At 36.4% G+C, this 15,460-nt stretch overlaps 1 protein-coding gene across 6 annotated transcripts in view; it reads left to right on the top strand.

Annotated features, from left to right (window-relative positions):
* Positions 1-15,460, top strand: part of Mdn1 (midasin AAA ATPase 1) — a 160,380-nt gene that overhangs the window by 77,104 nt on the left and 67,816 nt on the right. For all 6 annotated transcript variants that reach the window (XM_063233223.1, XM_063233222.1, XM_063233220.1 and 3 more), the window contains 11 exons: positions 1,534-1,742; positions 2,398-2,520; positions 4,209-4,406; positions 5,565-5,672; positions 6,040-6,228; positions 9,730-9,819; positions 9,923-10,186; positions 10,335-10,596; positions 11,874-12,033; positions 12,856-12,972; positions 14,093-14,301. In XM_063233223.1, coding sequence (XP_063089293.1) covers positions 1,534-1,742; positions 2,398-2,520; positions 4,209-4,406; positions 5,565-5,672; positions 6,040-6,228; positions 9,730-9,819; positions 9,923-10,186; positions 10,335-10,596; positions 11,874-12,033; positions 12,856-12,972; positions 14,093-14,301 — 1,929 coding nt within the window. The remainder of the gene's footprint in view (positions 1-1,533; positions 1,743-2,397; positions 2,521-4,208; positions 4,407-5,564; positions 5,673-6,039; positions 6,229-9,729; positions 9,820-9,922; positions 10,187-10,334; positions 10,597-11,873; positions 12,034-12,855; positions 12,973-14,092; positions 14,302-15,460) is intronic.

The following is a 15,460-nucleotide window of genomic DNA, read 5'->3' as shown; positions in this document are numbered from 1 at the left end:
CCTACCAAAGTCAGTAAATTCTGAAGTGCCTACACAGGCCTGTTCAGCCTATAATATATGTTAACCATAGAACTTTATTGCCTCTTAGAAAAGCAGGATAGTAAACTCTTGAAGACTGGTATTGTATCACTCAACTTCCTGTTTCTGGCATCTATCATGTAGCCCAAACATCATTGATAACTCAGAAAATACCTGTTGTTTGAGTAATTGGAAGAATGAGTGATTAAATGGGAAATACATTAGGCTAGGAGACAACAGATTAGAGTTTTGATACTGTCTCTCCTAGCTAGGTTGCTTCTACCATTGGTGTATTGATTGATTGATTGATTCATTTCGTTCATGTTTTTATGGTGGTAGGGATTGAACTCTGAGCTTTGCATGTATTTGGTAATACTCTATCATAAGCCCTCTACAAATATTTAAATGAGGAATTTAGATACATATCTTCTGAGGCACTGTAAATTTCTCACATTATTGCTTCTATAGCAGGGTCATCTGTTTTCTATTCTCTTCCTTCCTTTCTCCATTAATAATCATCTAGTGCCTAAAATACACAGAGGTATAATAGCCATTAATTGAGGTGGGTGAACTTGGGTGCATTTGAACTTGGGTGCCTGACCATGTAATAGTGCCCTCTTACGTCACCTCAGAGATCTTGTTTTTTTTCAGTATTGTTTTGGGTTTTTGAGATAGTTTCGTGATGTAGTTAAGGCAATCTTGAACTCACTGTATAGCACAGGTTGGCCTTGAACTTCTGGCCTCATGCCTCAGCCTTCCAAGTGCTGGTTTAGAGATGTGTGCCACCATACCTAGCTAACCATGCTTTCTTCATCCCTAATGAGCATTCGTGATATAACTATTAGATCCCTTCCTTACACCATTGTCATAATATTCACTGCTCCTGTGTAGAGGCTTCATGCCAATGGCCTGGGACTGGCTGGTCCTTGCTTTTGCTTGCATGGATGAGGAAACATGTTTTCTTTCCCCCCGTCCCCAAATTGTTATACTAAAAGCTTTTTCCAAAAAACAATAGCATAAGTGTGTGAATCTCTACAAACATTATTGTCTAGAAGACTGTCGCACAAGTTTAAGAGGTGAGATACTTTTGATGGCCTAAAAATGTTTGAACCATGTTATTACACTTATTATTACATAAAAAATAGTTATTTATAAAGGTGAATTGTACAAGTACACATAATATGCTAGGTGTAGGTTGTGAAAGGAGTTCTGTGTTTCCAACTAGACCTGTGTAAACATGTGCACATATATATAGAGATGGAGAGAAGGTCTATACTAAGCATGCTTGAAAATAGTATGGTATTGATTCTCTCTGTAAGGGAGTTTTAAATTTGAAAAGTGAAGTAATGTTGAATGTTAGCTTAATATTTTCACTGCAGATACTTCACTGACCTACTGGGTGAATTTTTAAAATGTTGATTTAACTTGTACGTAGGATTTGTATACATTCAGCTTTATATGTGGCTTTGTTTTTTATTTTGTTTTGTTCTGTTTTGTTTTGTTTTTTCACTTAAGGACCTGTCCTGCACAGGAGTAATATTGCTGACTATGCACTCAGTGCAGGCACCACAGCTATGAATGCCCAGAGACTCTTAAGAGCTATCAAATTGAATAAACCAATTCTTCTGGAGGGCTCTCCTGGTGTTGGCAAGACGAGTTTGGTGGGAGCCTTAGCAAAGGCTTCAGGAAACACCCTTGTTCGAATAAACTTGTCAGAGCAGGCGGTGAGTGCAATTATAACTCATAGGAATTGTATGGGTAATAATGTCTCTATCTATAGTATGCTAATCAGAAATAGTTACAACATTATCGGTATCCAAATATGTCTTACAGCAGTAAGGACCACAGCAGCATGACCTTCTGAACTGATTCTACTTCTGTATTCATTAATGAATAATAAGTTCCTATGTTATTTTCTTTTAATTTAATGTTTTATTCTGATTCTCTTTTGAGAGAGTATTTATGTTGGTATTTATTATAATACCACTTAGAAAATTTGGTAGAGATAAAATGACAATCTTACAAAAATATGAGACAGATGACAAATTGATTTGAGGTCTGGGAGCAGGGCCTGGGCATCGTTACTGATTTATTTGTTTCTTTTTTGATTTGTTTCAATGCTCACTAATTTCTGAGTACACAAAACTGTTGATGTGCACATCTGCTTGTGCTGATACTTGGAGCTTTGTGATGAGACAGTGGATGGGGCTTATTTGGGTTCCTGGTAATGCGTTAGAAACAGTTAGTTCTATCTTGGATAGTAGAAGGAAGAGTGGTGACATAAGACCAAAGTATTTATCACTTCAAACTTAGGATCTTAGTATCTAGTTTAAATTGTTTAAAAAAATATTAGCTTTTTCCCATTCATTCTTCTCAAAGGACATCACAGACCTCTTTGGTGCAGATCTACCCGTTGAGGGTGGCAAGGGAGGACAGTTTGCCTGGCGTGATGGACCCTTGCTGGCAGCTTTGAAAGCAGGCCATTGGATTGTGCTGGATGAGGTAAGTGTCCTGTGCAGCAGGCTCAGGCTGGGATCATGTATATGAGAAGCACTCCTGTTTTTTCCTAGCTATAGGACATTTTTTAGTGAGTAAGCATGGTGATGACTGGTAAAGGCAAGACTATTGTAAAGGGCCCCTGTGGCTCTTTTAAGAATTAAGAAGATCACTTGGAAGGACACATATTCATAAACCCTTTACATATAACCAGCAAATGCTCCTACTTTTGAAAGCAGTCTTTCAAGACCCCCCCCCCCCAAAAAAAGAAAAAGCATTTTAGCTTGCTTATTCTTAACGCCTTCAAGCTTGATACACTGATATTGGTATTTATCTCAGATGTTTGTCAATTGCTTCATATTTGTCAATGCTCCAGAGAGATAGAATGGATATGCTTAATGACATACAAAATCAGGAGCAAGTGATTAGTGTTACATGTGCATATTACATAAATTATTGATTAGAAGAGCATGTCGTAAAAGCTGGCTAATACTAAATCTTTGTGTCTAGCAGGCAGCTGGATATAAGCAGTCAAGTCAGTTTGTGATGTTTTGTGTTAACATTAAACAGTGAAAGACTAGGAGTATTTTGGAGCCAAAACGATAAGAATAAACAAAGTGTTCCGGAGGGCACTGAACAGATTGAGTAGATTATACCCTCTTGGGTCTAAACAGTAGAGAGAGTGGTATGAGATTCCATCTGCTGAGCCTGCTTTTGTTGGGAAGATAAAAAAGGAGAGTTTTCCAGATGTTTTTTGAAAAAGATATCGTTTATTGGCTGGTAAAAGAGAAAGCTTAGTTTTAAAGTGGAAGGCTACTGACCACACTCAGATTTGGTGAAAATGCATCCAGTTCTGTAAATTACTAGAAAACATCTTGGGGTTTCCAACACACTTAAGAGCAATTTTCTAGTTTGGACTATATGGCAGAATTTTTACTTTTTAGTGCTTATGTAAACATGACAGTTGAAATTCTTAATTGAGGATAGTCTAGATATTGTATTTTTTTAATTTACATTTTCCCAACTGATTTTCTGTGTGTTACTGAAAAACTGCCCATGTTTTACTCCTGAGCTGTAAACCTCAGCATCTGAGGACTTCCGTTCAGTTTTAATTTCTTGCTTAAGAACTCCTTTTAACTGTTCTTGTTTACAAAACTGATGGTGAAAGGTAATAGTGTATGTGTACTTTATCTTGTTTATACCATGACTTTGAAACCCATTTGGAAATTTTGTGCAGTATTTGAGTTAGGAGAGTGTATAAAGAGCATCAAGTCCTACTTGTTACCTATAGTTAATGTTAAATTTATATTGCTAAGTTGTTAGAATTTACAAAGTAGGGTCAGTAAGTGCATGTAAATGAATACAGTTCAGTGTTAAAGAAAATTCTAACTTTTTAGTTCCATCTGAACGTTTACTCATTTTATTGACATATTGACATAAACTATTGACATATACATAAATACAGATCTGTTAGCTAAAATGTCTTACCTTTTGAATGACATAGAGGATCGTAGGATGAATACATATCAAATTGTCCTTTGGCTTAAGAAATAGTGGGTTAGAACCAATGTTATGTTAGCTTCCTACTCGTGAAGGTAATACTTTTAATTTGCTGCATTTTATTATTTTGATTTTTGTTGTAGTTGTGCAAAATATATCATGAAACAAATACATGTACTTTCTTCTTCAAATAGCTTAATCTGGCTTCTCAGTCTGTACTGGAAGGACTCAATGCTTGTTTTGACCACCGAGGAGAAGTCTATGTGCCTGAGTTAGGAATGAGCTTTCAAGTACAGCATGAAAAGACGAAGATTTTTGGGTGTCAGAATCCTTTTAGACAAGGAGGTGGGAGAAAGGGATTGCCCAGGTCTTTCCTTAACAGATTCACTCAGGTAAGATTTGCTCTTGCTGTAGAGACGAAAGATACCTAAGACTCTTGGCAGGTAGCTGTTTAGGATGTCTGCTCTTCAGAAAGGATGAGTTTGTTGGTTCTTTTCTTGGCCTTATATAACCAATATTAATGTGATTGTTTTCCACCATCACTTCTCACCTGGTTTGAATTGTACTGTCCTACGACCTAGAAACAGGTCACCTTTTTTTTTTTTTTTTTTTTTTTTTTTTAATATTTTATTTAAAAGGAAAAAGAGAAAAAAAAAAAAAAGCAGAACAACACAAAACAGTGTAAGGGTACAAGTAATTCAGAACTACAGAAAAGCAAAAAACAAAAAACAGTAAGCTATCACCAGCTAATAGATTACTCGCTATCATCTTAGAAATGGTATTTCAGGTCACAGGACCAAAGCACACAAAGCGAACATTCAAACAGTGAGACTGCAAACAGTTGTCAGGTCACCATTCTTTTAAGGGTTCTTATATTGTACTCAATGAGGACTCTTTAATCTTTACATATCTCTGTGATCTGTAAACACACGTAGGCAAATTTTATAATAAAAGCAATATTTTAAATTAAGAAAGAAAACTACCATGAAATGTAGAACTTCAGTACTTCCCAGTCTACTATTAACATTTTGATATTTTATCCTTTTATTTCTATTTGTAAAAGTGTGTATATGCTTATTTTAGCAGCTATTTTTCAGAGTTTGACTAATTCACAAGTTTGAGAAGCTAATGTTAGTTTTTCTTCATTCTTGTTCCTTGGTAATTAAGAGTTTGCTGAGAATATTTTTAAAAGACTATTTTGCTTTTGGAACTGTCAAATATATTGAAAGGTTGAATGGATTTTATAGTGGAAATATTTGCCATCACAAAACTTGGAAGCATTTCATGTTACACAGGAAAATTAAAAAACAGTTTAAAAATTATGTCCTTTGTCTTTCTTGAATTCACTAGCATAGAGCTTAGAAATGAAGCTGCTGCTCTATATCCAAAATGTTGATTCTTTTAGCTTTGAAAATGCAACCATAAAAATTTATAAAACTTAAAATTATATATTTGACGTAGTTACTGTAATTTGATGTAGTATTGAAGATTTTACTTAGCAACATGTTAGTCATTCCTGTTGACATTTTTTTTATTTTTGGGTTTTACAGGTCTTTGTGGATCCCCTTACAGTAATTGATATGGAGTTCATTGCCAGCACTTTGTTCCCAGCCATTGATAAAAATATTGTTAAGAAAATGGTGGCTTTCAATAACCAAGTAAGTATGTCTTTGTTTTAATTTTTCTATATTTTCCTGGCTGTGTTTTAATCAGCATTTTCTTAACATGAATGTTACCGAACTATCAGTTAACTAATGTAACTCATGGAATTCTGTGTTTCGGTGAGAAGGCACATGCTCATTTGAGTGTTATGGCAATTCTTTTGTATTGTGAATTACACTGCTAATACCTGTAGAGTGTTCCAGGCATTTGAAAGTCTGAGATGAGAGAAAGAGGCATGTAAATTAAGCCTATTGTTTTCAGATCACATAACTATTTGTATTATACTGCATTTAACGTACTACAGCATTTAACATAGTTCTTGGCAGGAAGACATGTTTTTTAATAAGAATATTTTATTTGTAGATTGATCATGAAGTAACTGTTGAGAAGAAATGGGGACAGAAGGGAGGACCCTGGGAGTTCAATCTCCGGGACCTTTTCCGATGGTGTCAGTTGATGCTGGTCGACCAGTCTCCTGGCTGTTACGATCCTGGTCAGCATGTGTTTTTGGTCTATGGTAAAAGAATGAGAACCAGGGGAGATGAAGAAAAGGTGAGTTTTGTATTTCGCATTCTGCTTCTATCTGAAAGTTGATTTCTTTCTAAGAGAAAGAAAGAGTATATTCAACACTGATAATCCAAACCTAATAAAACTACTTGGAAATTTGTAGAAATAGATAAAACATCTCCTTGTCACTGCATAGTTTGTGTTAGAGGACATAGTTTGTTTATTTCAATCTCCAAGGTTGCAGACCTTTTGAAAAGAGCATTATCTTCCATAAGTAACTAGATCTTCATCAAGTTTCCAGGCACAAAGATAAGAAGCAGAATATAGCTAATTCCCAGTAGAAGAGCAGGATTTTCTGTTTTGTTCTTAAATAAATGTCAAATTACAGACTAACTTCCTAGAAAGTACAAAGAGAAGAAGCTAAACAAAATTTTAAAAAAAATTTTGCAATAGCATTAAAATTCCCAGCTTAAGGGACTATGGTTCTGTGTTGTTGCTGTTATTGGTAGAGAATGTGGAATGCAGTGTTTGTGTTGTCCAGGCTGGCCTATGGCACTGAAAAGTGATCCTCTTGCCTCTAAGTGGCCAGAAATACAGGCATGCAGCCCTGCACTTGGCTGGAGTACATTTCATTTTTTGAGAGTTTTAGCTCACTCAGTGCTCAAAATAGCTGCAAGAGGGAAATGTTGTCATGACCTCCTGTAAGTGGGGATCCAAAGCTCAGAGTCATGGAGTCTCCGTACTCCAGACATGCATGTGTAAATGTGTTGTCCCACTAGTGTGAGAAACTGAAAGAAACAATGTATGTATAGATACATGTAAATATATATGTATACTATGTATACACATATATTGTATATATACAATATACAATGTATATACCATTGTTACCCCCTTATTATTGTTTTGAAATTTCATTTTTTCTCTTTAAAATGAAAATAGAAATTTGAAAAGCAAAATAAAGTTATCTCTGTTATTGCAAAAACATAAAACATACCACAAATTGATAATAAAACAACACTGAGATTTTACCTCTAAAAAAAAAATATCATGGAATCTTATAACAGAACCAGCCCTACAGTCTCGGTCTTCTCTACTTTATCTGCTTTACCAATCTATTAAAATAACAGAGTTGATGTGCAGCTCCACTTGTGGGAAACAGTGATCTCTTTGTGGTAATGTGAAGATGTGACCGCCTGTAATCTATGTGACTTTCACACCCTCTTTATTCTCCTGCTCAGACCCCCCCCATGTTAAGAGTTTTTTTATTATTGTTTAAAAAAATTACTTATTATTTATTTGGTTTTTTTGAGACAAGGTCTTGCTATGTAATTCAGGATGGCTTTGAATTCACTATGTAGTTTAAGCAAGCTTTGAACTTGTGGCAGTGCTCCTGCCTTAGCCTCCTGAGTGCTGGGATTACAGGCATGTACCACCGTGCTTATCTTGTTTTGCTTTTATACTGGGATTTAACTCAGGACGTTTGCTAGCTGGTTCGTGCCCACTTACATTTTTTAATTTTGAGACATGGTTGCTCCAAGTTGTCCAACTCCAAGTTGGTTTAAGCTTGTGATCCTTGTGCCTCAGCCTCCCAGGGTGCTAAAATTACTTATAGGCACGCATCACCATGCCTGGCTCCACGTCACCATTATTTGTTACTCCACATCTGATCAAATGCTGACTACTCATTTATTACCTGTAAGTGGGTTTCTGTCATTAGTTTAGAGGTTTAACTAGTGCTTACTGTGTGACGGCTTCAGCAGTACATAATTCACATGTGATCACCTATTTTAATTGCTTCCTTTGTAAATACAGATTGAATATCCTAAATCTGAAAATCCAAAATCTGAAATGTCACAAAATCTGAAACATTTTGAGCATTGACATACCACTAATTGAAAATTTCTTGCCTGATCTCCTGTAACAGATTATAGTTAAAAATATGATGTCAAAAAATAATGTATAAGGGCTGGGGATTTAGCTCAGTGGCTTAAGTGCCTGCCTGGCAAGTGTGTGGTCATGAGTTCAATCCCTGGTACAAAAAAAAAAAAAAAAAAAAGTATAAAGTTACTTTGAGGATATATGTATAAAGGTGTACATGAAACATAAATGCATATTGTGTTAGCTATGGGTCCTATCCAAGGGTATTTCATAATGTAAATACAAATATTCCAAAATGTAAAAAAAAAAAAAAAAAAAAAAAAAAAACCCAAAAATCTGAAACTGGAAATACTTATCCCAAGCATTTTAGATAAGGGTTACTTAGCCTATCATATATTAACTATTATATTGGCCAGTTTTTGAATGATTGATGCTAGTTAGATGGTTGGTCACTGTTGTGTGTAGAAGGTTGAATTTTGTGTTTGAGAATTAATGTCATTAGTCAAAGGTGGTATTAAAAAGATAAGGAAAATTAAGAATTGGAGAAAGACTATCAAAAAGAAAAAGTCCTAGTGAATTAATCTGGTTTTCTAAAACAAACCAGCTAGGTTGTGAATTTATAATTTTAACTGCCAGCAGGGAGAGGGCAATAAAATAGTACACGCTTTCAAGTGGAGCTTGCAATAAGAAACTCATGGGCCCAGAATTATGTGATTGGAGTATTTTCTGTGTGCTTCTTCTAATCTCAGTCAATTATTTGACACTGATTATGATTTTATCTTTATTATTTGCTAACTTTGAGTACACAGTTATAGTTGAGCATTGCTGCATTTGATATAATTTAGTGATTGTTTTTAGGTAGATTTAACTTTTCCTACTCTTATGGCTAACTCAGTGGTTTTTACACACCCTTCCTGCTAAATCTCCCACACTTGGAGATTTTTTAAGAGATCCAAAATTTTCTAACAGCATTGCTATTAGGGAAGAGAGATAAACTGAATGTAAATAATTGACTAGAGGCATAACTTTGATTATCCTGTTGGCATAAATATTTAGAGGGATATCATGCTTTTAGATGAGACTGGCTTAGATTTAAAATTAGTTAACCACTTACATATTGTGTTACTCTTCTGAACCCTATTATTCTTATCTATAAAATGGAAACAATGGTTATTTTGCAGCTGTTAACTTCAGAAATATCACTTAAAATACCTAATACAAAAACTAGTACAGAGTAGATGGTCAGTGCTTATTCTTTATAACCTTAATATCACTATTCTCTTGTAATTCTCTTTTCAGATTTTTTTAAGTACTAGAGTCTGTCTGTCTTTTACCTCCAATGATAAAGGCTAATTTGTTTTGTGTCTTAGTTTTTCCGTTGTCTGACCCTGGCTTCCTTTTAATGTATGGTATATTATCACTGGAATCTCAAATAGTTTGAGATTAAATTTTTATTCTGTGTTTGAGCTCCAATTTACTTGCATTCCAAAGCTTAAATAAATGTTTAAGCTTTTTTATAAGAGTAGATTCAGAAGTATAAGAAAGTTATGGCTAATCTTGAAGTGTAGTGAGTTGTTGCCATGCCTGTTTTCTAAAAGTATTATTCCAGTAGGTTAGAATAGGAATTCATTGATTTGTGTCTTGATGGTATCATCTTCCTTTAAGGTCATTGCTGTATTCAAGGATGTGTTTGGTTCAAATTCCAGTCCATACATTGGAACCAGACTGTTTCACATCACTCCCTACGAAGTGCAGGTGAGGAGATACAGTCTTCTACTGCTTCACGGTTTCCTGTGATTTTTACATCTCTCACTGCCAGATACACTTGTGACATGACACTGGATTTTTTCCCCTCCAGCTGGGCTACTCAGTCCTCTCCCGTGGCAGCTATGTTCCTCACCCATGTCGTCGACCCCTGCTGCTCCTACATCAGTCATTCCAGTCTCTGGAGTCCATCATGAAGTGCGTACAGATGAGCTGGATGGTCATCCTTGTGGGGCCAGCATCTGTGGGCAAGACCAGCCTGGTCCAGCTGCTGGCACACCTTACTGGCCACACATTAAAGATCATGGCTATGAACAGTGCAATGGATACTACTGAGCTCCTTGGTGGATTTGAGCAGGTAAGTGTCACACTTTCTCATTTTCAGATAAAACACTGTAAACCCTGTGGTCTGATTGAGGGTTTCCTTATTAGTGGTAATTACACATAACAGTGTCTTCTGACTCTGGCCAATGGTGATTTTTTTTCACTTGCTTTGGAAATTACAGGTTGATCTTATGCGACCTTGGAGACAGCTTCTGGAGAGGGTAGAGGATACTGTTAGGGGACTGTTAAGGGCTAGCCTGCTTGTCAGTACTGATGATGCAGAAGTAGTGCTGCGAGCTTGGAGCCATTTCCTTCTGACGTACAAACCCAAGTGTCTTAGAGAAGATGCTAAGGGCATCACAGTGGAGACTGTCAATAAACTGGAAGCAGTATTATTGCTTATGCAACGACTCAATAATAAAATCAACTCATACTCCAAGGCAGGTATGTATATGTGGATATGTATATCATATGCTTATTAATGTTTGTATGTTCATATACAAGACTGCATTTGTGACTGTCATGCCTATATTTTAATTAATTTAATGATTAATATTGAAAACGTGGATATATTTGGCTTAGAAAATATAGTGAAGCCAAGGTATTCCAAATTAGTACTATTTCAAAAAGCAAATGGAAATATTTGCTTGCTAAGCTTTATAGTTCATCTGCATGCATGTGTCTGTTCAGCTATAATGACTAATATCTTGTATGTAAAGCTGTCTTTATTTTTTGTTGTCTTTTTCCTTCAACTTAATAGTAATTTCTCAAGAAATTCGACATTTTATTTATTTGTTTGTTTGTTTTTGGTGCGGGCAAAGCATTTGAGATGCTGAGCTAAATCCTGGACCCTCAACATTTTAAATTGAAGAATCTCAGAATTGATAATCAGGATATTTAAGTGAAAGAAGTAGTTCATTAATATGATAAATGGTTAACACAGGAATGTAATCCTTTCCATTTATAGTGTTACCTTTTAGGCTGGTGATAGGCATGCTTTTAGGGGAAATAACAGGTTCACAACTGGCCGTAATTTGTACAGGTCTCTGCTGGGTGGCTTGAACCACCAATGGTGGTACATGCATGACTGTACCACTACACATGGCCTGATAGAACAGTCATGCAGGTATACTGGTGGTCCAGGCTGGCAGGAACATGTTAAATTGAAGGTTCAGAGTTTAGATTTGTCACTAGATTTTTTTATTGGTTTATTATGCTACTATATGAAAGTGCTGTTTATAAGTCCAATTTAGTTAAATTTGTACTTTCTTTATAATGACCATATAATTTATTTGGCAAGTACTTTATATAGCCCTTCTATGAAAAATTTTCAGTTGGCTTTTTTTGTTGTTGTAAATCATTTTAAGATCTTTTTTCTTGTCACAAGGTAATATATGATGGATTTTTGCTTCAAACTTAAAGAGTGAACTTAGTTTTGAGGTCTCAATGCTAAAAGTAGAAAACTGGGGAAAATATATGAAATAGTTGCTTTTAGACATTGGACAATAGGCAGTACAGGTCTGTGATACCTGAGGGAATAGAGGAAAAAAATAAGATGAAGCCTTATAATTATTCTTTTTGCCTTTAAGCAATTACAATTACAAAGTAGGTAGGGAATCCCATCTTCACTGAACATTTAACTTCATGCATGTGACCATCAATTCAGAAAGTCATTGAGCTTTTTGTTTGTTTCTGTCTGAAACCTGATTTTCTCATTCCAGAGTTTGCCAAACTTTTGGAAGATTTCCGAAGTTTTGGGGTGAAGCTTATACAGTCATCTAGTGGCTGCAACCATGGCACATTTGAATGGGTTGACAGCATGTTAGTTCAGGCACTGAAATCTGGAGATTGGCTTCTCTTGGACAATGTTAACTTCTGCAAGTAAGAATCTGATATCCAGTCATCATGAGTGGCCCTTTATAAACTTGGGATATGCTTAGCAAAATTGAAACCAAATGGAAACCAACTTTTAGATCTGTTGTTTTTCTTCATTAGCAATATAGTTTCATCCATTTTCTATAGAGGTCACTCACTCTCCAATAAACAGTGGTAGTTGATCATTCTAAAATATATAGTTGATAGAGATGGGCTAGTAGCACATGCCTGAAACTGCAGCTCTCAGGAGGCTGAGGAAGGAGGACGTCACAACCGTGAGGTCAGTCTAAGCAACATTGTGAATTCAGGGGCAGCCTGGACTACACAGTGAGACTCTGTCTCAAAAAAGGCAAAAACAAAACCAAACCAAACCCAAAACTGAAGTACTAAAGTATATAGTTAATATAATAGAAGCTATTATAGGTTAAATGGTGCTACCTCTTTTTGGAGTTTTGTTGTTGTTGTTTGGTTGGGTTTTTAAAAAATGAATGTTGTGGTTTTAAGTATATCTCCTTTTAAGCACATTTGATAATGTTGAGGCTAAAGGATAAAAAGATTACACAGACCAGGAAACTGTCAGTTTTCTTAATTTAATTTATGTAGTCAACAAATAATGTGTGCATTTACTGTGTGTAAAGCTGTGGGCTATGTTCTTTAACGAATGAAAAGGGGAATTCCTGGACAGTCTTCTCTTGAAAGAGATTACAGCTCTGTATAGGAAGTAATCCCTGCAGAAAGAAAGATGTGGGCTGGAAATGATTGGAGGCTAGTGTAACTAAAGTAGGGTCAAATGTTGCTCTGTCAGTCACTTGAGTTTTCTGTATGTAGTCCATCAGTGCTGGATCGGTTGAATGCTTTGCTTGAACCTGGAGGTGTCCTCACCATTAATGAAAGAGGAATGATGGAAGGATCCATTCCAACCATAACACCCCATCCTAATTTCAGGTATTTGTATTTGAATTTTTGACCGAAGAGTTTGACAGCCTCAGTAGAGGCTGAGGGGATGTCAGGGGATATTCAGGAGGGGACATCATTATAGATTGTACTCTATACCAAGTAATGAGGAAAGCCATGCATTTATTCATTCAGTTGAAACAAATCTTTATTGAGGCTCTGTTGTTTGCCAGACACCACTGGGCTGTGGGGGCCCAGCAGTAAAGAGAGGTGAAAAAAAGTTATACACAGCATCTTATGTTTATAGTAGCACATTTCACAATAACTAAATTATGGAAATGGCCATCAACAGATGATTGGATAAGGTGAAATGGTAGTGTTTATACACAGTGGAGTAGTCCTCAACCACAGAGACAAATTTGAGTCATTTGTAGGAAAATGAATGGATTTTGAGACCATAAGGAAAATGAAGTAAGCCAGACACATAGGGCTAAATATCAATGGTTTTTCTTAATAAAAAAACCTAAAATATTAATAAAGAGCAAGATAAAAGAGATGATAGGAAACAGGAAGGTAGACTGTGTGGAGATGGGAAAGGAGCGTGTGGGGAGGTGTGTAAAAATGATGAAAATGAGCTTTTTATATGTATCGCTTCCCCAAGATCAGTGTGCTTATATAGCATACTACTGAAAAAAATACAACTGAGAGAAAGTGAGAGAGTGCTTGAGGGTGGGAGAGGGTGAGGCCGTTCCCTTGGATTAAGAAAAGGTGGAAGCCAGAGACCAGTTGCAGTCTTGCAGTAACAGGGTAAGAGCTGATGATTTAGACTATGGTAGTTAGGTGAAGGGAACCTGGAGATGGGCTTGTGAGTTTGAAAAAAGAATGAGATTGACAATTAAGTTTTTAGCGTGAATAATTGGGTACATGAAGGTACTATCTGAAGTTCTCAGCATAGTTCTTAGGAAAGTAGATTTATGTTATTGGTTCATGTTAGAAGTTGAAGATTGAATGTAGATGATTAAAGTACACACATTTAAGTTACTGTTAGCTTTCTCAATGAGCTTCTGTAAGATGAACCACAGATGATATGCCCTCATCCATTATTACTGAGTTACACAATTGGTTGCACTGGAAGTCAAATTTTTTCCGCTCTGAATTGCTACTTTATCAGGCTTTTTCTCTCAATGGATCCTGTTCATGGAGAAATATCCCGAGCAATGAGGAATCGTGGACTTGAAATCTACATTTCAGGAGAAGGGGATGAGACTATCCCAGACAACCTGGATTTGAAAGTTCTGCTGCACAGCCTTGGGTTGGTGGGAGACAGTGTGTGTGATATCCTTCTGGCTCTACACAGTGAGACTCGAAGCTCTATTATAGGTGAGGTGTGGAGTTCAGTTGTGTAGAAATCCATGTTTTCAGAGCCAGGGATATAGCTCAGAGGCATAAATGGCTGCCCAGCAAATGCAAGGTCCTGGGTTCAATTTGTAGTCTCCCCTCCCAATCTAGATTTAGTGTACATAGAAATAGGAATTACTGGCAAAGCTTCTTAAAAATGTTGCTGTCCATACTCCCCAAGAAAACGAATTCAGGATGTCAGAGTGAGGTATAGGAATCAGTATTTCGAAGAAATGCCCAAGATATGAGATGTGTGCAGTCAGAGTCTAACATCTGAGTGATTCTGCATTAGATGTTGGGCTTCCTGAGCTATACTCATCTTATCTCCAGGGTCAGAGTTTTCTTCTTAAATGTGGAATAAAAAAAAAGATCTTTGAATTAAAACAGGCAGTGATGACTTCTTCTAAATGTTTCATTATATAAAAAGGAACAATAATGATAAAATACTGATTATAGACTGTTTACTCTCAGGCACAATGCAGTTTCCTTATTGAGTTCTTTAAAACATGTATTTCTACTTTACAGGTAAGGGTCAGTGAGTATAAATAACTTGTGAGTCAGTTAATAATGACAGTTCAGATTTAAAAGTAGGTCTTAGATTTTATTTTTTGATCTTTTTTTTTTTTTGTCTTTTTCCTTTTTTATCGGTACCGGGGATTGAACTCACGACTGCCTGCTTGTAAGGCAGGCGCTTATGCCGCTGAGCTAAACCTGCAGCCCCTATTTTTTGATCTTTTTGAGGCAAGGTTTTGCAGTGTAGCTTAGGCTGGCCTTAAACTCAATAGTCATCCTCTTGTCTCAGCCTCCCAAGTACTAGGGTTATAGCCATGCCACCACCATGTGCAATGTAGACCTTGGATTTTAAGGTCCGTGTCAAGCCTGTATTCCTTTATGAGGCCATGCTTATTTTGCTACCTTTGGTGTTTGCTAACATGCGGTTAAAGATACATGTGACCAGGTTCATCATGGCTGCGAAGGGGTTCCCCATAATGTATTTCAGACATCAAGGTCAAGGTGACTGGGGGAGAGAGAGGGCAGGAGAGGACACGATAGGAAATAGGAATGTGCCTTCAGGTCACCTTAGCGCAATGATGGCAAACCTTTTAAACTAAGTACCTTGGTGGGGTTGAGTGGAAAGAAG

The sequence above is a fragment of the Cavia porcellus genome, unplaced genomic scaffold (assembly GCF_034190915.1).
Source record: "Cavia porcellus strain 051 isolate PalLab524CR breed Dunkin Hartley unplaced genomic scaffold, mCavPor4.1 scaffold_22, whole genome shotgun sequence".
In the NCBI taxonomy this organism is placed as follows: domain Eukaryota; kingdom Metazoa; phylum Chordata; class Mammalia; order Rodentia; family Caviidae; genus Cavia; species Cavia porcellus.
The sequence above is the reverse complement of the archived record's forward strand: the minus strand, read 5'-3'. Positions and strand labels throughout refer to the sequence as shown.